A 21,579-nucleotide genomic window follows, 5' to 3' on the forward strand; every position below is an offset into this window, starting at 1 on the left:
TTTCAGCTTTTGAATTGGCTTCTTCTCTCAGGACCAATGTAAGGGGAATTTTACAGAGGAATTTTACAGAGGAATTTAAGTGTGCAGCTTAATTAATGCAGCAGAGAGGGGACGTTGTGCATGGCTGGGAGGGTGACCATGTAAAACACTGGTGGAAGGCAATGAGCTTGTGTGTGCAGTACAACTGTGGAATCATCTGGGTTGGAAAAGATTTTGAGACTGAGGTCGACCATTGGCCCAGCACTGCCAAGGCCATGACTGAACTGTGTCCCCAAGTGCCACATCTACATGGCTTTTAAATCCCTCCAGGGATGGTGACATCACCACTGCCCTGGGCAGCCTGTGCCAGTGCCTGACTGCCCTTTTGGTGAAGGAATTTTTACTGATATCCCACCTAAGCCTCCCCTGGCCCAGCCTGAGGCCCTTTCCCCTTGTCCTGTCCCTGTTCCCTGGCAGCACAGCCCGACCCCCCCCTGGCTGTCCCCTCCTGGCAGGGAGTTGTGCAGAGCCACAAGGTCCCCCTGAGCCTCCTTTGCTCCAGGCTGAACCCCTTGCCAGCTCCCTCAGCCCCTCCTGGGGCTCCAGCCCCTTCCCCAGCTCCGTTCCCTGCCCTGGACACGCTCCAGCCCCTCCAGGTCCTTCCTGCATTGGGGACCAGAACTGGACACAGCCCTGGAGGTCCCTGAGCAGGGCCAGCCCAGGGGACAGTGACAGCCCTGGGCCTGTGCCCACACCCCTGCTGGGACAGCCCAGGGGCCATTATTTCCATGTTTATTTATGACCTTAATATTTATTATAACTATTTAGAAACATGTGGTATTTATATGTATAAAATTATAGTTATCAGCTTGTCTTTTCTTGCTGTTCGCTACACAATCATCCATTCATTTTGGCTCTCTGTTGAAACCTCTGTGCTTTCCCAGTGTCCATTTGCAGGAGGTGCCATTAGGACATACTTTCACTTGCTATTTTTAACCCATGTCCTTTTTTTGGCTTTCCATGAGTACATGTATAATGTCAGGCTGTCAGGGATCTGTCTTTCAGCAGCATTTCCTGGCATGGGAAAAGGAGGTGTCCCTGAGAAATGACTTTATTATGACACATGGACATAAGCTCAGCTTATGTCACCATGCAGAGGGATGGTGAGGGTGAGCTCTGGCCACATAAAGTGTCTGTAATAAAATAATCACATTTATCAGACAAATCCTACCTCTAAATGCAATAATACTTACTGCATTTATACCCACAGCTTGGAGAAGGACACAATTCAGAAGATTAAAGTCTGAAAAAGTGTATGAATATGCAATTTGCATTGTTATCAGGCCCACAAAATATTGAGAAGGTGCTTTCTGGCTGGAATTGTCACAAGTGCAGAAAGCCCTGTGACAATTGCCTTGACCTTTGAAATTGGTGGCAGAGGAGTTGGAGCTGCTTTGGGTCACACAGGCAAGGGGGGCACACTGGAGCAATGAATAATTCCATTTTCTGCACAATGCTATGAAACTTTCCAGCAGGCTGGAAGGGTTTCATTATCCTCTTTCAAAAGCAGGTGACACAGCAGGCATGGGGAAGGCTTTCTTTTGGTTTTTCCATTTTATTTTCTAATTAAAATTGAAATGAGAATGTGCTAATTACCATAAACAGTGGCAGAAGATGCACAGGACGTCGCTCTGTGGAAGGTTTTATTTCTCAGAGCACCAAAAATCAGCCTCTGCTCTCCTGAGTTTTACTGGAAATGCTCAACTTGAGTTCTGCTTAATCTCTTCTCAGGATGCATCTTCTTCACTTTGGATTGCAAAACTCAGATAATTAATCTTCCTGATTTTTTTTTTTTTGTCATCTTGCTTGTACTTTCTGTCACCGGTGTTAGATGCAGCCTGCTGGGCTTTGTGCCTTAACTCAGCTAAGGCTGGGATGTTCTTTTCCCCTGTTCAACATAAATAAACATTTTGGGAAGGTATCAGAGACTTTATTGTTATAAACAATCCCTCTCCTTGCCTTTCTCCAATCCAGCTAAAGAACTCCCCTTCTTACAAATGCATCTAAACTTATCCCCTTTAAAATCTGTTTGTTTTTTTACTCAGATATGAACAAGCTTTGGATTTGCTTGGGGACAATTAACTATGGGAACAAGTATTTTTTTCCCCATTTGTGGGCCATTTAAAAGGTGTTATTAAAAGCACCAAGGGTCACAGGTGAAATGTTTGCCTGGTAATAGTGCAGGGATCTGCTCTGGGGAGGGCATTTCAGGCTCTTGAGAGGTGCTGATTGCTGAGTTCTTGCTGGCCCTGCTGTAGAAGGAGATTTTCTTCTCTGATTTCATGAGTTTGTTGGCTTTTTGTGTTCAAAATACAAAGTACAAAATGTACAAAACCAAACAAAATTTTCCTCCTGTCCTTATGTTTGCTACACATGTTACTCAGACTGTGCATTTTACTTTCCAGTCCTCTCAAACAGAAAACACAGAAAGTATTTAATTCTATGCCATAAAAACTTTCTTTTCTGTATTGTTTTTTCTCTTGCAGACCTGGGCCTGGACCAATTCATAGTGAAACGCTATGATGGGAAGGTGAGCACATTGCACAGCTAAATGTATTTTATTTAATGGCTTTTTTGACCTAGAATCCTTCAGTTATTACCTGTGTGAGGGTGGAAGTTAAATGAAGTGTGTCAAGTGTTCTCTTCTGAGCATTTTGGTTTTCAGTAGCATTGCAGGGCTTTCTGTGTAATGACAGAAAGATTGTTTCTATAAAGGGACCTTATTTTAATGTTTACAGACAAAATATTACCACTTCCTATATGCTGGTGGGCTGGGAATCATGGGTTGTAATCACATTTCTTTGCTGCTTCTTTCTGGCTGTGTGAGAGCCCCTCAAGTTAAATCATTTCAGGGGAAACTCTCTGGATCTTTCCCTTCAGTCTCATCTCCAGATTCCTAAAGGAAGGAGATGCTCTTGTGGGTTTTTTTTTTGTGTCCCACCCAGGTATTTCCCCCCTATTGAACAGCCTTTCTCTGTTCCCCTTTTGAGCCCAGGTTCTTCCTACAGCACAGCACTGTTCTGGGTGTTTGTGCTGTCATGAGAGGTGTTGGTAAAATCTTAATTCTGATCTAGTTTTGTCTCCCTGTGAAAGAGGAGCCACGTAGCATCCCACTTCTTGTTGTGGACAGCACAGACCTAATTATCCACAGACCTAATTATCCCCACTGGAAATCCCACTGGGGTGGTAAAGGCAGCTCTAGCACAGGACTGGCAGCTCAGATGGGCTCCTTGATGCAGATAACTGCAGGTTAGTTAATTTTCCATTATGTCACACAATGGTCCTCCAGCTTTTAGCAGCATTTTCATCTGCACCATCTGAAAATGAAGCTTTCAAAGGGACATCAGCATCTCCACCCCTGCCATTGCTGCGGGGTGCACCTGACACAGTGTGAGGCATTTCCAGAAGGCTTCAACACTGGGGAAAAAAATAATTTAAAGCTTTATATGAACCCAGTGTGGGCTGAACATGTGCAGTTCCCTGGTTTGTGTTTAGCAGGCACAGGTAACAACAAGATGATCAAATACCTGGGGTCCCTGTATGGGCACTGGACCAGTGTGTGGTTACCCAGGCAGCAGAGCAGGGCTTTGCTGGAAAACAGACAACAGGGAGGTGGATTTTGGCAGCTAGTTTTGATACATAAAGCTCCAAAGCGTGTCATGAACACCTGTTTTGTTTTCCCCCCTGCCACAAACGTGATGTCTGCTTTTTGGGATTAAAAAAAAGCAACCCAACCAAAGGAAGGATGTATATTCTTTGCAAAATACCCAGTGTTTCTCTCTGTGGTTTCATGACAGTCTGTTTTGCATTCACTCACTTTCATAATTTTATCTTGTCAAGCTATCACTCTCATCCCTTAGGCTTTCCATAAACAGGATTTGTTTGTAGGGAAGCAGTGCTGAATCCCACACTCTTTCTGCTAATCGCTCTCCTGCTCCCGAGCACTCTGCAGGCAATTCCCAGCACTCTGGAGAAAAGATCCAAAGGCAAATCCTTTGAACTCAACTTTCTGTTCCTTTGCCCCTCAGCACCCAGGGCTCTGACCTGTAGTAGACTGAAATAGCTTTTTATATTTTTATATAACTTAGAGATGTTGCTGCTGCACTTGGATGTCTCCGTGCTGTGGTTTGATTGCCTGAAAGTGAGGCAGCAGATTTAGGGGACTGCAGTGGCCTCTGCTTTATTATTATCTTCTCCTGGGACCTGATTTTTCCACAGCCTAATAACACCCTGGAAGCAGAGTACTCTGAAAATGAAGAAATAGAGATTCTTGTTTTCTTGGCTGTCTGCTTAAAGACACCTTGGGGCTGGCTACATCTGGCTGTGGCTATTAGGGCAGTGGTAATGTCCAGGTGAGAGATAATTTGAGGAGAGGATAAAATGAGCTGGCCTTGGCTCTCCCTTGGTAATGAAGGAAGCTGACAGTAGATTGATCTGACAGCAACTTGTTCTCATTTTGTTCCTTGCTTTGGGTTTCAGTTTAAAAAAATAATACTGCTTTTACTCAGCCAAGCACAACTGAGGTGCTGCAGAGCTGACCTCACACATTCTGAGATTCACTTGCATAGTGATAAAACCCTTTTGCATCTCTCCCTCCATGCCTGATTCCAGCCACACATTCCTCTTGGATTATCAAAGCAGCCTCTGCTTGGAGGGGATTTGCCTTTGTGTGCAGGAGGAGCTGCTGAGCTCAGGCAGAAGGGGGAGAGGGTCATCCCTGTTCCCCTAAGCATCCTTATGGATGTTACACAGAGGAAATGGGAATTGTGGTACTCAAAAATAGGCCTGGTCACTGGAAAGTTCTCCTTTTTTAAGGAAAAGGAGTTTGTGAACTGTCAGACATAAGCTGTGCTGCTGACAATCCAGAGGCCAGATCCTGGCTGAAGAGTGGGAAGGAGGGTTGATTTTAGTTCCAAGCAAAGTTCCAAATGTGATGTCTGCATGCAAGCAGCAGTTTAGAAGGAGGTTCAGTTAAAAGGTCTGTGCAGTTAGTTGCCTTTTAATGACATATTCCAAGACAGTGTAGCATCTGTGTGAATTTCAAGCATGTGTGTTTGAGATCTAGGTGCTGCAGCATTAGTGGGATGATGTATGAGCTGCTCCTTTCACACAACCCATTTTATTTAGGCAAAAACAACAAATTGGCCATTGTGGGGTGATCAGGACTGATCTTGCCAAAGGATTTTGGGGGGTGATGTGCCTCTGTATTGTGCTTTTCTGGGGTTTCTGAGCCAGCTTGCTGTGCATGTGACTGAATGCCACAGTGAGAAGAGAAAATCCACTTTTTTCCCCTCTTCCTGTCCCTCCTTCTTCCTACTGGTAATTTATAGAGTTACTGGAGAGGGAGGTAGATGTTACTGCCTTATTAATGACAACAGTACTCCTGTAATTTGAGCCTAAATGCTTTTTCTTCACTCCTGCAAGACCAAAAACCCTGGAGACACTCAGCCAGCACAAACCTTTGGTCAGATGTGTGTGCCAGCACAGGCTCATGCTTTTGGGCTGAGCGTGTACAGGGAGGCAACCTGTGGCTCCATTTTTGTCTAAGAGTGGTGGTTTCTTCTCTTGGGAAGCAAGCTCAGCAAACTAGGGGGAAAGAGGCATTGATTCCTATTCATTCAGAGTAGAAAGAAGGTATTAATCAGCTTGCAGACATTTCATATGGAGCCTGAGCAAAGGGCTGATGTGAGAACAGGCACACTCTCAGGGTGTGGAGGTGCCCAGACCATGATTGTCTGTCTGCTGTGTTTCCACTGTCTCTTCCCTCTTGCATTTGGCAGTGGGAAAGCAAATGCATTTTTAACCCATCTGTAGGAGAAATAGCTCATGTTTTAGTGATGAATATGCTCTCACTAAGCAGTAGAGATTTCTTAGCACATCCAACCTGGCATAAGCTTCATTAACGTTACGTAAGTTGTCGTGCAGAGTTTGTTAAAAATTTTCTTTTCTCGTGCTCTCTCTGTTTATTTTTTTATGCATTAATGATTGACAAGCTTCATCTCTCAAAAAACCAAAGAAACAATGCTGTTCATGTTATTGCTCTGAATTGAGAGCTGCATGTCCACCCTGTCCCCAGCCTGGTGAGCCAGCACGGGAGCTCCCAGGTGTCCCCCAGCACTGCAGCCTGGTGCAAAGGTGGAGGTGAGCTGCAGTGCTTTTAAAAGTCCTCTGGCCTATTTAGGAAATAAAAGCCCCACTCTAGATGGGTTATTAGTTTAATTAGGGTACACTTGACTTGCTCTTTTTCTCCTGTGGGGCGAATTCCTTGCTGCTGCTCAATAAGAGCAAAAGCCTTCGAGCTACCAGCAACAGCTTCCCCTCCTGCAGTAAGTAATTAGAGAGGCTTTCAGTGCCCTCTAATTAAATTTATGACTTAAGTATTTCCTGCCAGCATTTATGTTTACTTCTCTAGATGTTTGGGCATGCTATAAAGTAATGCCAAGCAAGGTGAAGGACAAGGAAAATACTTCAAATGTTGCCTCTGAGTGCCAATAAAACATCTCTAGAATTCACTTGCACTGGATAATGCAGGGTCATATCATGGCCCAGTGCAATGAGTATCTTCAGCTGCCCTGACCTGAAGGTATGTGTCCATTAAAGAACACTTGCTGGGAGTCAGCTCAGCAGGCAGATTTCTTTCCAGGTGATTTAAAGAGCATCTCAGGAGCAGAGGAGTTGAAAAAAGTACTTGGGGAGGATCTCCAGGGAGAAGACTGGAGGTAGATGCACCATCCGTTTCTGGTGGATTGAAGGATCTTGCTCACAGGTTTGAAAGAGTGGGGAAGGAAAGGAGCCTTGATTTACTAGCTGGAATTTCTGGGATCCTTTGCTCTGTGGATGGGCTTTGCCTGGAGCATGATGCTCCCAGCAGAGTTTGATAAGCTGCCATAGACCCAGACTTGCAGCAAGTGAGACAGGCCTAAAATCCTGCTGTCATTCAGGACCCAAACACTGGCTCAGAGCTCTGAGCTCCCTGGAGGTTTAAGTGCCTCTGAGACCTTCATTCCAAAGGATGCAACTCTAAATGTTGCCTTAACCAAAAGCCAGTATCACAATTCAGTAAAGAGCAGCATAAAGTGCAGGTGCACTTGGAGGACACTTGGGATGTTCTCCAGGTTAAATGCAATGAAAACAGGTGAGGAGTCCTCTAAGTCCAACTGTGTGGGGTCTTGTCAGCATCTGTTGTGACAGAGTTTGAAGTGAATGTGTCCCCAGTGTCCCCAGCTGGAGCTGGTGAGGCTGGGTTATGGTTTGCTTGGAGACACCTTGAAGTGTTTAGCCATTCTGGTCCATAATCCGTGGGAATTGTCACTGTCCAACTTCAGATTCCCTGCTTTTAAATTCCTGCACTCTCTGATCTCAGCACAGGTAGTATTTGCATAATAACCAGGAGGCACCTTCTTACATGGATAATAACCTTGCACTGCTCGGTATGAACATTCCTCTGCCGTCCCTAAAAGGGCTGTAAGGAAGTGGTGAGACAAAATCCTTGCCTGTGGCTTTGTGGAAGCAAGCAGAGATGCAGTTTCTTGCAGATAACCAGCAAAGCTGAGCTGAGGAGGTTTTTATCTTCTTGGCTTTCTTTGCTGACACCCTGTCCACGTTGGTTGGTTTCTTTGCTTGTTGGCTTTCTCCTCCCAGCCAAACTCAACCCTCATGTCTGCTTCAGTTAGTTCTGATGTTTCTCTGTTTGCTGGGACCTGTGTGGACACTGAAATGTGCAAATTTTCTTGGTTTGTTTTTAATAAAACTGGATTTCATCAAAGAAAATTCTTAACTGCTTCTAACACAGTGCACAAACATCCCTGTGGGCAGTGGGGCTGCTTTAGGTACAGAACAAGTGTCTTCCTTTCCTAACTCCTCTGCCAAACATTTGTGGTGTATTTTGGCTTTGACAAAGCTCTACTTTCTGTTATCTTTGTGTATCCCTAATTCTGCTGCTTGTTTCCACAGGGCTCCTACTAAAATCCTCTGGTTGTTCTTTGTCCTCTTTTGTTCTGGTTTCCAGGTCCCTGGCAGGTGTTTCTTCCAGCTGCTAATATCTCTGATACTTGTCTTTATTCTAATTCTGGTTTGTGCTTTTTGTTTGGTGTAACCAAGCATTCCCTCGTTTTCTTCCCTTTTCTAACCCTCTCCTCTCCCACCAGGATTTCTGGCAGGTACAAAGCAGACAGCATGTGCTTTGATTAGTTTGTGCTTCAGACCTCATAAAATGCACTTTTCATGTGAAAGGGACAGTGTACGCTCAGCTCTTCCCCCTGCTCCTCTCATGAATACTCCTGAGTGCTCTCCTTGATCCTCAGCCTGCAGGATTTATTTCAGAACACCTGAGTTTGGCTTGTGGAGGGAACAGTCCTCAGGGTAACCATTAATACCTGGCTCTATTAACAGGAACTGCTTTGAGCAAAGCTCAGATGTGTGTCTCCCTGCCCTCCTGGTTTCACAGTGTCCTCTGAGGCTTCTGTCTTATTTTGCAGCTCAATGAGACTGTGATAGAGCTGGCTCTGTTGGAAAATGGTGTTTTCCCCTTGAGGCCACCAAGTTAGTTTGATTCCCTGGCCAAATGCTTTGGGGAAATGTCATCTATTTGAAGGTGTGCAGGTTTGGGAAAGGCTACATTTGCAAACTTGAGTTTTTCAAGTTACAGAATTATGTAGAGTGAACTGTGTTAAAGAATATGTTAGGTAGTAGATATTTAGTTGTTGTAGTTCTTGAAATGTTTAGTAGGAAAAAGTACTAGAAACCAAAGGGGAGTTCATTCAATATTAGTAAGTAAAGAGGAAAATATCTCTAAGCACTTTGAGTTTGCCCTGTAGCTTTGTGACCTTAATGAAATCCACAGGGAAAGTTAGGGGAAAATAAACAACTTGGTAATAAGCCCTCAGTGGGTGTAGGCAGTCTTTTAATCACAAATGGATTCTGGGGTATTTCTGGCTTTAATTTCTTTGATAGTTTTGCTTGTGTTAGCTTACTGCTTAATACTTGAGGGACACAAAACAAAGCTCTGAGAGCTCTGTCCTTGGGTGACATGGTGTTAGTATGGAAGGAGACAGTGGCAGGGAATGCTTTAGGAGATGCTTGAACTCACCTGGCTACAAAAGAAGGTAAAATCTGTATGGGAGAGGCAGGTGAAAAAAAAAAAGGACTGAGAGAGGGAAAGAGAATTGACAAGATTGTGGTGGTGAGTACCAAGTGTACAGCCCCAACTTCATCAACTGAGCCAATGTTTAATAAACACTTTTTATAGAGAATTATTGTTTTCCTCCTGGTGTCCTTTCACACTGGGATTTCTGCCTGAGAGAAGGAGCAACACAATGAGTTCATCTTGGTCATGCAGGCTGAGATGAGGGAGAGCAGAATCCCAATTTCCTTCAGAGACCTAAACAACCATGTGAATTCAAAGGTGGCAAAACTCAGCTCATTTTAGAAGCCTGATGTGGGCCATAAAAAACCCTAATTTCAGTCCTCCCATTAAATTTCAATGCAAAATGCCCCAGTGCTCCTGCAGATTGTGATTCCATTACCCTGCAGAGGGCTGAGGGGAGCACAAGTGTAGACTGTCCCTTTTCCAAGGCATTTCCTATTTGCTTTTCCTGCAGGGGTTTCTCCCTTGCATGAGTGGCTCTGCTGCCTGCCACGGGTTGGGAGAGTCTGTGTTGTTGATTTTCTGGGTTGTACAGAATGCTGGCCTTGCATTTCAGGTGCCCTTTGTTTGAAAGGTGGTTGGAATATTTACAGCCTTGCTGGAAGGGAGGGAATGCAGATTTCTCTTTCCAGTCACAGGAATCCACCTGCAGTAAGAATTGCTGCCCAGGTTTTCATTCTCTGGATGTGCTCTAATTTAGAGTGAAAGAACATGCAGGACAACCTCACCTATGTCCAGCTCTGTATTTTTGTGCCCCTCTGTAGACACACAGATTAAATAACCCCCCAAAATCAAAAGTTTTCAAAAATATATTCTTGAAAGGTATTACCTGCCAATTATGCAGTATTATCTGCCAACAGTTAATGTTAAGCATTTTCTTAGGTCAGCACTCAGCCACCACAATTTGCCATGGAGAATCTGTTTGTGTTTGCCTGTGTTGGTGTGCAGACTTCATAGGAAATTATCATTCCTAGTGGCTCCAGATAATCTGAGCTTTCCCATGGCTAAAAGAGGTTTATGAGTTTCAAAAGGTCCTTGTGCTGTTTTCATCACAGCCTCAAACATTTTTTTTTCTTATTTAATGATGTAGAAAAAGTGATATAAAAAGCCAGGTGGTGTATTTAAAATTACTTATTTTGCACACACATTATGGAACCGACTTTAAAAACTCCTAAATCCCTCTATTTTCCCCCAAGTCCCATTTTTGTCCATGTTTCATAGTGCAGAGGGACCTCTCTTATCTGTTTTTCCCTAAAGGACTTTGGAACATTTGGGCTGAAAGGCTCAATTTTAAATCTGATCCTGAAAGCCTTTTTATTTCTTTATTCAGTTTTCTTAAAGTGAGGGGCCTGAAATCTCTAGATACATGGCTTTGACTCTTTAAGGTTTAAATCTTTAAAAAATGAGCAAAGTTTAAAATCCTCCTTTTTTTTAATTCAGTGTTTTGATGCAGAGTTGAAAGCATTTGTATTTTTAATTACCACAACAAGCTGTTTTGCACTGGAATTTATTAAGGGTTTTCCCTTGTCTGTTACCAAGTCTCTTAGTATTTATTTCCCTGGATTTTCAACAGGAAAAAGCTGCAATAATCCACACCTGTTCTGCTGGCAAATTCTTTTCCTACATGCCTACAGTTAACCATGAAAGAAATACATTAATTGAAAAGAAAGAAATACATTAATAGATGTCTTATTTTAATGTTTTCTAATAATAATAACTGAAGGTGGTCAGTTGGGACTGAAAGAGAATTGCTTTGCATCCAGCTGACTTCACTCTACACTCATGGGTTTGTATTTGCTCAATACAATGATGGTCCCTTGAAAATGTTTCTGTTCAGAAGGAACAAACCAAGTACAATGATGTTTGTCAATAAAAGGTGGTTTATTCTTCATCTAAAATCCCTTGCTAATTGACAGAATTGCTTCCTGGTTCTGGAGAAACACCCATTATCTCTCATGGATATTTGTTTTATTGTTGTTTTGGAAGGCATAAGTGGTCACATTGGGCTGATAAATTCCTGAAGATTTGGTTTGTGAAAGTGCAAATGTGGTGCTGAAATGTAAGTTACAGGAAAAAAGATGCCCAAAGTGTCCTTTCCTTCTCCAGATGGAAACCCAAACTGGCAGCTCTGAGGGATTTCCCAAGGATGTGTTCTTCCTGAATTAAATGCTGTTGTTTCTGGAGTGCCAGCTGAAGTGGAGCTACCAGGATTTAGGTGGGCAGGCTTTTCTAGTCCTGCATTAGGAATTAGGATTTCCCAAGAATGTGTTCTTCCCAAATTTGCTGTAGTTTCTGGAGTGCCAGCTGAAGTGGAGCTGCCAGGATTTAGGTGGGCAGGCTTTTCTAGTCCTGCATTAGGAGTGGGAGCAGCAGCACCGTGTGCCCATCTCTCCCTCTGCAGAGAAAGCATCCCTTCATGTACAAAACCACACCTTTATTTTTCAGATTTGCATAATTCAATATTACCACGTTTCCCTCCTCACTCAGCCCTCAGAAAACCATTTGAAAATCCAAAATAAAGATAATATTTGGTGAGGAACATAAGAATTCTATGGGGTTTTTCCGCCAGTCCTCATTGGAAGCTGTACCATGTCCTCAGCTTATGGGAGGCTGCAGCAGCAGATGAGTTTTGGGGTGGAAGATGTGAAGTTTGTGATGTATTTTTTGAGTGCTTTGCAGCCAGCTTGTACATAAGGAGCTCTGGGGAGTTGCCTGCATGCAGCACAAGACTTTTTCCTCTGGCACGTGGCTCTGGGGAAGCTTGGTCACTGCATTGATCTGTTCAACCACGTCTTGGTGCTGATTGAGCTTGGAGCCTGAGTTGGGAAGGGCAAAGCAAGCTCTGTATCTTGAATTTGAGTCAGTTTTTTGACCTGTCATCAGTGTCTGGAGCTATAAGAGAATCTGCCTGTACACCTGTCACAAGTTTTGTTCCACTGAGACTGGACTGGTGCTTCTCACTGAACTTACACAGCCATGCTTGTGCCAAAAGCAGTGAGATATTTGGATTTCTTTTTCCTTTTACATGTTAATTTGAATGTGTGCTCGTCTGTGTGCTTGTTAAATATGAATCTAGTGCTTGATTAAAAAATACATCATAATTGTAAAGTGTTCCCCATGGCTTGCTCACCTGTGAATGCTCGGGTTTAAATGGGTTTTTTTGGGGTGTGCTGAATGATCTTAACCAATTACTCTGGGTTTGGGAGTGGATTTAACATGGAAAAAAATGTTAAGTGGAAGACATTTGACTGTTTTAACTGAACACTTTGAGAATTACCTTGTGCTCAGATACAAAAGGGTGTGGATAATTCATTTGTGGAGATGACTTGTCTCTAAAAGAAGGTGGATTTTCCCTGGGTGTTCTGACACCAAGCATCACCTTCCTGGCTCAATGGGAGTGTGCTGGAAGGAAGGTGGGTGTGGAAAAGGGTGGTTTGAGCTGTTGGTGAGTGAGGACTGACTTTGAGTCAATCACCTTGAATTTTGAGGGGTGACCACAGCCCACATTGTGCTTTGTGAAATATGTAGATTTATTTTCTATTATTTTTCCTGAAGGTTAGATATAATTCCTTGCAGCAATGTTTGGTGGTGGGGAGCAGCTGCTGGGACAAGGATGCTTTGAGCCTTTCCCATGGTGGGGTGAGATTCCCACAAAGTTCATGGAAAGCAAGCAAACACACAGCTTCTCACTGAGAGGAAAATGAATGGGAGAGCTGGGAAGCTTTTAAAGCTTCTGTTCTACTGCTGGGAACCTGAAAATGTGATTGATCAGGGCGGTTGTTGTTTTTTCTTAAAATCAGGGGGAGGAATTCCCTTTCTCACAAGCTACAGGCAGCTGAACACTGTAGTTACAGCTTGTGCTCCCTGGGTTAGTGACAAGTAGATGCTGGTTTTAATATAAATAAATAACTTTTTTTTTTACTATGTTTGCTCAAAGGAAGGTGCAAGTGGGTAAATGCTTCTCCCTCCCATCTGTCTTTATATTTCAGAGACCAACTAACTTAATATCCTCTTTTATTGTTAATCTGTGGATGTGCTTTCCTCTTATGAAGAATATTTTGAGCTGTTTGATGCTGACTATGAATTTTAAGTGCAGCAAAGAAACCCATAAAAATTAATAAACCACCTTCTGGAACTTTTTCATGGGATTCTTCAAGCAAGATGCCAATAGCTAGATGATGATCAATGCTGCCCAGGAGAGGCAGTCGGAGGGAGAGGCAATAAATCACAGGGAGCAGGTGAGATGCTGCTGGCAACACCTCCAGCAGCAGTCACAGGGAGCTGCTTTCTGCCCAGATCCTGCCTCTGGTTCAAAGGAAAACCAGATGGTTGTTCTTCACATCAGCATCAATGTTATTTTTTGCTTTGGATCCATCTTGATGGAAATGGAAGCAAAACCATTTTTGAGGAAATGATATTTCAACCTGGTACCCCATAATCATAACTGGCTGTTATCTTGCATCCAATGGAGGCTATTAGCCTGTTGTCTGCTGGTAGTGACTCACCTCTTATTAAATTCCTGGTGCTCTCCAGGTGGTAAAGACAGAGTTACTGGGAACAATTTTATGTGATCAATAGAACTGAAGTATTTTTCCCTGGAAACTGTGGGTTTTTTGTGATCTATATGATTATTTTTGTCTCTTTTCTTGTGGTTTTCAAGCCAGATACAGGTTAAATTTACATCTAAATTATTAGCTGAGCTCATCCCCACTCTGCAATCACATACAATGGTGAGTTCTCTCTCAAAACATAAAAAAAAACCCAAAAACTTGAGGTGGATGAGAGACATCAGCTGCAGACAGTGGAGAAGCTATGAGCTAACACTTGCTGGGATATCTCCGTAGGCTTCCAGTCACAGCAACCTCCTGGTTGCTCCAGACTTTCCTTGCTCTTGGCAAGCCTAACCATTCAACTTGATGTGATGTTTTGCCTGCTTGTTTTATTGTTGGTTAACCAGTTTTCTTTCCTTTATCTTGTATATGATGGGATCTCCGCTAGACTGAGGTAACGCTGGGGGACAGTTGTGTAGCTGGACCCTCTTGTGGTGGTGTTTGTTGGTGGTTTTTCCTAAAACCATTCCTAAATCCAGCCTTGCTTTCACCATGCCTGTGTGTGCTTGCATGGCCTGGTTTCCATGGAATAACCTCACCCACCCCTACTCTCCTGTGTATTAATTGAATTCTCCTCTGTGTGTGCGTGTGCCTCCTCCTGCTGTGTCCTTAAAGTGGGTCACCAGTGTGGATTCCCTAACAGTTTTATGGATCCTTTTCAGCCTTTGAGGGTTCTGCAGATCAAAGGGACTCGAAATTTTTAGCTTAGTAAGATATTGTGAGCTGATAAATGGAAAAGAACTGGAGCAAGAGGGGGATTGAGTTTGGTTTCAGGCTGGTCCTCCCTGTGAGCTCACACACACCCACAGTTTGGATAACTTTGATCAGACTTTATATTCATGTCAAATAATCTTTTCTTGGCTCCTTTTCTACAACAGAGTCTAACTAAAAAGCTGTCAGTGAAATACAATTTCCTTTTTGAATCCTCTATTAAAAGTCTGAGTTTTTTACCACTAATCTCAAAGATTTTAAGCAAACTGGCCGTAATAATGTAATAATAAACATATATATTTATGTTTATTTCAGCTGGGCTGAACCAACAAAGGAATCCCATGCAATTCCTTATCCTCATTGGGGATGGGGAAGCGCTGATCTTTGCAGAACTTTTTCTGATCAGATCCAAAGGCTGGAAAAGGTCCACTGGATATGGATGGAGATAGTAGGGGTGTGTGTGTCCATGGAATGGCTTGTTGGTGCTAAGGATACAAATCAAGCCATCCATTTCTGTGTTTAACCTGGTGCTTTCTGTGCTCTCTTTGGGGTGTGGCTGGGGTGGATGACCAGAAGCTGTCCCAGGAGAGGGAGAAGTTTGCTGACGAGGACAGCATCTTCTACGCGCTCGGAGAATGCGGCCTCATCTCCTTCTCCGACTACATCTTCCTCACCACCGTCCTTTCCAGTAAGTACACAGGGATTTTCCCTGCAGTTCCTGCTTTTTTGAAGTTTTCAGGGTTCATAAGCAATGGCTTGTTGACATGCATTTCCCTAAAAGGCCTTCTGGATTGCCTGCAACGCGAGCTGAGCGATTGCTGTTGCTTGGTCTGGTTTAGCCTGAGCTTTCCAGTGCTTTGGGAAGACAAGCAGATTGATGACTTCTGAAGATTTATTTCTCATTTTGAAATGTGACAAGTTTTTTTTTAATGAGTCACTTGACCTGCTGTTCAGATCTGTAAATGGAACTGTGTTCTTGCACTGTGTTCATGTGATATTCTCTTGGATTTGGATGAACACAGATATCCAGCATTTCACTGGTTTCTCACCTCTCCAAACTCCCTTTTCCAGCTGTATTTTCACTTGGGTGAGCTCGGGTTTGTGAGTGATGTAATCCAATGAGGAGAGAAGTTAAGCTGTTTACATTTCAACCAGTATCATTAGATACTTTCTGTCTTTTCACCCTGCTGCCCTTGACTTGCATTTGTGATGTTTCCACGATCTGCTAATCTGTTCCAGCAAAGTTGTCTGCACCCCCAGTGCCAGCACTGAAGAGTTTGCTTTGCTGGCAAGAACCAGTGAAACTGAAGCCTTTGATAATGTCAAATGACATTTCTAGACTTTCTTCATGTGGAAGTCAAGCTCAAAACCTCATTTGCAGAGCTTCTCTGACTGCTTGGAAGGTGCTGTATCATAAACAGGAAAGCCAATGGCAGTTTCTCAGCCCCATTAGAAAATGTGGGATAAGGGGGAATAAGCCACTGTCCAAATAGACTTGAGACATTTTATTTTCAGATTTAAAAAGAAAAAACTTGGCCATCTAATCTAGTAAGTATCTATTCCATGCTGATCTGATTTGTGAAATTAGAAAACTGGATGCTTCCCAGTTACCTGCAGAGCCCAGTGCTGCCTGCCCAGGGCTGTTCAGGGGGTCAGCTGGGTTAATCCCTGGTGCTTTGTCACAGCAACAGGTGCTTTATTCTCCCCCCATGTTCTTGCATGTTGTAACAGGAGACAGGAGAGGCAATCCTCTTCATTAGCTGAGGATCTATTCCTGGCAAGCAGCAATGCTCAAGGTCTTGTTTGTTGTCAGATGGACCTGGCGGGGGCAGACTTGTGTGTGACCTTCATGTTGTGAAAACAGAGAGATAAAGCTGGTTCAAGCCAGGGAATTTGTTTTATGACTTTAATTTCCTTTTTTTTTTTATTCACATGAGTCTCCAAACTGGCTCTTAAGACCTTTGCAGTTCCTTTCTTACATTCATCTGGGCTGTGCCAAAATGATCTCAGGTATTCACTTATGGAATGAGGGCTTTTCATCTGAGCCTCCACAGATGACAATGAACTCTCAAACCTCTGCTATCACATTACTGAGTGTGGTTTGGAAAACACTCTTGCCCTTGTTTTTATGGTTGTGCTGGTGGTGAACAACCCCCTAATCAAGTACACAGGGCACAAAATTAATTTCATGTGCTTCCACAGGCAGCAGTAAGAGAAATTGTTCTTGCTTTGCTTTAACTTGTTTGTTGTGAGAACAAAAGAAAAGGACCACCTTGTGTTGGAGGAGCAGCCAGCCTTGTTTTGGAGGCTGTGAGGGGGGGGACAGGGTTTTATTCCTCTTGTTCTTGGGCTTTTGTGTGTGTCCACAATTACAGGGGAATTAGATTAATGAGGAGACAGAACTGGCCTTGAGGAGCCACGTTGGGCCCTTGAGGGCAAGGCAGGAGCTTTCAAAAAGGAAAATTGAAAAAAAAAAGGAGGAAAAAAAATTCCAGGGCTTTGAGGCTGAATTTTACACATTTGGGGAGTTTGCTAAATGATTCCTGAGGATGGAGGAATCTCTGGAGCTCCTGTTAAACAGTGATTCCCCAGGGGAAGAGTTTGGGTTTCATTTTTAAAGCATTTGCTGCTGTAAAATAAATTCCTAACCAAGCCTTACCCTGTGGCTAAATAGAAAACTCACTGTTGCACCCCACTGGTTTGCTCTCTGACTCGTGAAGAAATCCAGTAGTTCCTGATTGGGTTCTTTTCCCTAGAAATAAATAAATAAAATAGAATGAGGGAAGTAAATCTTGAATGTGAGAGTTCAATATTGGTTTTCTCCCTGTGTTGTTTAAATAACCCAAACATTAAGGAAGTATCTGCACAAGGTGGAGCTGTAGATGACACCAAATAGATAAAACCAAATAAATATTGGGAAAGGAAGGTGGCATATTGAGCACTAAGCAGGATAATCAAAAGAGGGAGTGGGAGATTGGGTCTGTGGGGGGAGGCAGGAGGGACAGTGATGTGGAGAGATCCATCATGGTCTGCTTTGGCTCATTGCATTCCAAACTGATCAATGAGAGCCTTGGCAAACAAGAAGCCCCAAGGGCTCTGTTGTGCTTCCCCAAACTCCTCATTTCAGTTGTCTTTGCAGCTTTACCTGAAACTCCTTCCAGCTGAGATCAGTGAAATGGGGAGTGAGAGGAGGAGAGAGGGCTGGAGGCTTCATTTCATGTTGCTCTCAGGCAGCTGTTTGCACATTGCTCAGAAAATGAGTCTGTCACCACATCTTATTTATGAGCCATTTCTCACCCCAGCACTGTCTGTTCTCCTCGGTTGCTGTATTTCTGTGAAGTTTTTCTTTTAAAACAACTAATAAAATGGCCTTTAGCTGTTCAGAAAGTCAGCCTTCTGTTAAAGGCAATGAGAGCTGAGGGGCCTTGAGGAAACTCCATGGTTTCTGTTGCTCCTTGTGTTTTGGGGCAGAGGTAGAAAGATGAGCAAATTCTGGTGGAATTTCCCTTGGATCCTTTGAATGTTATAGGAAAACAAAGACATGGCTTCCCTGACCAAAGAGGTTTTTGCTCTGGGACTTGCAAAACAAATGGAGGAAGGAGAAAAAGAGCTTTTCCATGGCCAGTGACTGCAATTGCCCAGCAAATTGCAAGGCACACTAATTCTGCCTTCATTAACAGGTACTGAGGAGAGCTGGGCATTAAAAGCATAAATTGGTGTTGTTTCCGCAGTTGGACTCTAGCTGTGTCTGGATTTAATTCCCCTGGCAGGAGGGTTAAATAACATTGGCTGAAGCCACAATAATTAGCCTTTTGCCAGGGCTCTCACAGCAGACCTGCAGCTCCTTCTCCCACCACAGCAGGTAACTCTCACTTAGGATAGACTGACCTCTGTTATTTTTTTTTCTGTCCTGTGTATAGGGAATAAATTTCAAGCCATCTAACTCTGGAAATTGTGTTCTGGCCAGATACTGAGCTCTGTGCATGTGCCTGGGATGGAGGGACATCTTCTCCCACACTGGGATCCCCAGAGTCCCTTTGGACCATGACTGTTCTGAATAAATTATTCCTGGCTGAGGGAAAGTCTTCAGCCCCATCCCTGCCATGAGTGAAACTTTACCTCACCAGTGGTGCTTTCATCCTGCTGTGCCCTGTGCCACAGGAGCCATTCCCACAAGAAAAGGTTGCTTTGAGTTTCTAGGACTGTTTTTGTTTGTAGTCCTGTTCATGTTCAGTCTTTCAATGCCCTCCATGGGTCCATCTCACCCTCACTGTTTGGACCAGGGATGTCTTCCTATCTTTCTGCCAGCCCAGTCACTGCTGTGGGGCATTTCCAAGATGTGTCTGAGCAGCATCTTCCAAGGAATATCCCAGCTTCCAAACACAAGCCTGGTTGCTTCCTGGCACAGGGAGAGCCCTCTGGCTTGGCATCCCACTTGGGCCATGCTGAAGAACAGAAATGGGAATGATTTTTCACAATTGGCACTTTGAGATGTTCCCAAGAGATTTGAAGACAGACTGGGGCATGGGAGGCTCTGTCAGCCTGCATCCTTCACCTGGTCTTCCTTTGTTATCTCTTCATCCCTCACATTTGTGTGGTGGGATGGGATGGGGGATTCAGGGATCCAGGGGCAGCCACAGCTTCTCTGGGTACCCTGTGCCAGTGCCTCCCCACCCTCCCAGGGAAGAATTTCTCCCTGGTATCCCAAGTTGACACACTTGCATTATTTCAGAGTTAATTCTGATCCTTCTTTGTGAGAAGAAATAACCCATTTTTCCTCTAGAACTGATGATATTGTGGCTCAGTGTCTGTGCTGTGGGCTCACTTTTTTAGCTGCCTGTTACTTACATTTCTGGGTTGATTAACGTTAAAAAAAACCAACTTGGTGTGATTTGGATTCATTTTCTGAAATGGTGGAGTAATAATGAAAGGAAAATATCTGCAACATTAAGTTTAATGGGGTTTTTTTCCCTATATTTACTGCAGCTGGGGCTCAGCCATCTGTATTCTATGGATAGCTGTCTCTGCTTCAGGACTCTGTTAATTGGGGATTGATTCACTTTCAGGGTACTGTGGCCTTTGCACATCTATTTTTCTTCATTTTGGGATAAATGGAAAAGAAGCAACCATAGGATATTTAAGTCTAAATGACTGATTTATCCCAGCTGAGTTCTTGATCCTTCTTCCCACACTGGAGTTGCTTGGGGAATTATTAAGCCTTGGGAGCCATGAGCTGCTTTGTGTATAAATTCCCACCAAAAGACAAGATATTCCAGTGTTTTCTAAGGAGTAGCAGGAAGTTTTACTTCCTCTAAGTAGCATCACCAGAAACCACCCTGTTTTGGCAAAGAAATTCCCAACTCCATGAGGAGGGAGCAATGGGTATTCTCCAAAAGTGTATTAAGACTTTGGTTTTCTTAAAATGCAGTTCCTCTGCTGGAAGTCAGAGAGCAAGATACACTGAGAGGGGTCTCCAAAGGTTGAGTTTTTGGGAAAGAGAAGATCCCAAATGAGCACAAACCCAAGGAAATGTGGCCTTTCTCATCAGTGATGAGCTTTTAATGTCTTTCAGAGTGCATTGCTTCTGCTGAGAGTACAGGGCTGTAAAGAGCAATTGAGTGCTGCAAATTGGTCCATTGAATAATTGAAAATAGTTTAAAATGGCATCATTGGCTTAAAGATGCCTAATGAAGCCATCTCATCCCTCAGGGCTTCCCAGGGGCTTTACCTGCTGGATCCAAGTGGGTTTTTTCCACGTGGTCAGTGCTGCTGCTTGTTATTTGTTTGTTGGTGGGGGACACTCATCTCTCCGCCATTCCTGTGTTTGGGTTCTGCTTTATTTGCTCTCTTTATGCCCCCAAATATTTGATTGGAACAGGTGAATCAAGAAAAGTGTTAATTGCCCTTTGCACTAAATCCTGGATTAGTTGAAAAAGCAACTTGGCGTGGAGAGCTGGTGCAATTATGGATCTAAAGGATAATTTCATCCAGATCTTTCCATGTATCTATGTCTAGGTTTATATATTTGGGTCTTTCCATATATCTCTAAGCCAGGAGTTCACTGATAGTGGTGTGGGCTTCAGTACCACATTTTCACTCATGTTGGCCCAATGGAAGGGATTGGAAATTGGTGATTTCTAAGGTCCCTTCCAACCCAAACCATTCCATGCTTCCATGTTAATGATTTGGAGGATCCTCCTGTACATCTAAAGATAGAAATAAAGCTAAAAAAGAAACTGCAGTTGCCCTGAACAGTTTCTGCCTCATTGCCCAAGGGAAATCAGTTGCAATGAAACAGTCTCTATTTTTAATGATGTAGAAAAGGATGGTGAGGAGACAGCTCACACAATCAGAGAGAGCTGGGAATGCAGCAGAGCACTTGGGGGGAATCCAGAGGTGGTTTTCCCTTATCAAGGCAGGCATTAGGCCATATGAGAACCAAACATCCTTTAAGTGGCTTTGGAAACCACTGCAGGAGGAATATTGGGTTTGTTTGGAGGCATCTTAATTAAGGAGGCAGTGGGGAAATTTAGAGATGCTGCAGTTTGGAATGGTAAAATTTGGGGGGCAAGATAAAAGAGGAAGGGAAAGGCAACATTTAGCTGGGCAGTCTGGTATCTGCTGCTTTTATGGTTTATAAGTTTGAGGGATGTAAGTGCAGGAAGAGGAAGGGAAATGGAGCTTGTGCAGGCTGAGGTAATGGGCAAGGCAGGCTCAGTGGGATTGGCAGCTCTTGGGGCAGCTCTTGCCACATAAATCCTGGCCAGAAGCATCACAGCCAAGGGGAGAGGCAGAAATCATCTGAGCCAGGCCCCATAAATCCAGTCCTGGACACCAGGGGTGTACATCTCTAATGAACATTCCTTCCTGAGCAGCAGTGGGATGAGCTAATTGTGTTGGGTGCCCTCTGGATCCCCTGGCTCAGGGTCACATTGTTGGGATGGAAGTGTCATTACAGGTCATTGGAGCTGGATATGTAGATCAAAGGAAGAAACCAGCCATGCCATTTATTAGCTGAAGGAGTGAAGTAATTGAATTTGCCAATTTAAAGCCACCCTTCCCTGCCTTTAGAAA

General features: G+C 43.7%; 1 protein-coding gene across 5 annotated transcripts in view; it reads left to right on the plus strand.

Moving 5' to 3' along the window:
- MICU1 (mitochondrial calcium uptake 1) overlaps window positions 1-21,579 on the plus strand; it is a 91,233-nt gene that overhangs the window by 32,018 nt on the left and 37,636 nt on the right. For 2 of the 5 annotated variants that reach the window (XM_030951003.1, XM_030951007.1), the window contains 3 exons: window positions 2,526-2,569; window positions 14,183-14,188; window positions 15,079-15,193. In XM_030951003.1, the coding sequence (XP_030806863.1) occupies window positions 2,526-2,569; window positions 14,183-14,188; window positions 15,079-15,193 (165 nt within the window). The remainder of the gene's footprint in view (window positions 1-2,525; window positions 2,570-14,182; window positions 14,189-15,078; window positions 15,194-21,579) is intronic. The other 3 variants (XM_030951004.1, XM_030951005.1, XM_030951006.1) reach the window with 3 other exon arrangements.

This window comes from Camarhynchus parvulus, chromosome 6, assembly GCF_901933205.1.
Source record: "Camarhynchus parvulus chromosome 6, STF_HiC, whole genome shotgun sequence".
NCBI classification, from domain to species: domain Eukaryota; kingdom Metazoa; phylum Chordata; class Aves; order Passeriformes; family Thraupidae; genus Camarhynchus; species Camarhynchus parvulus.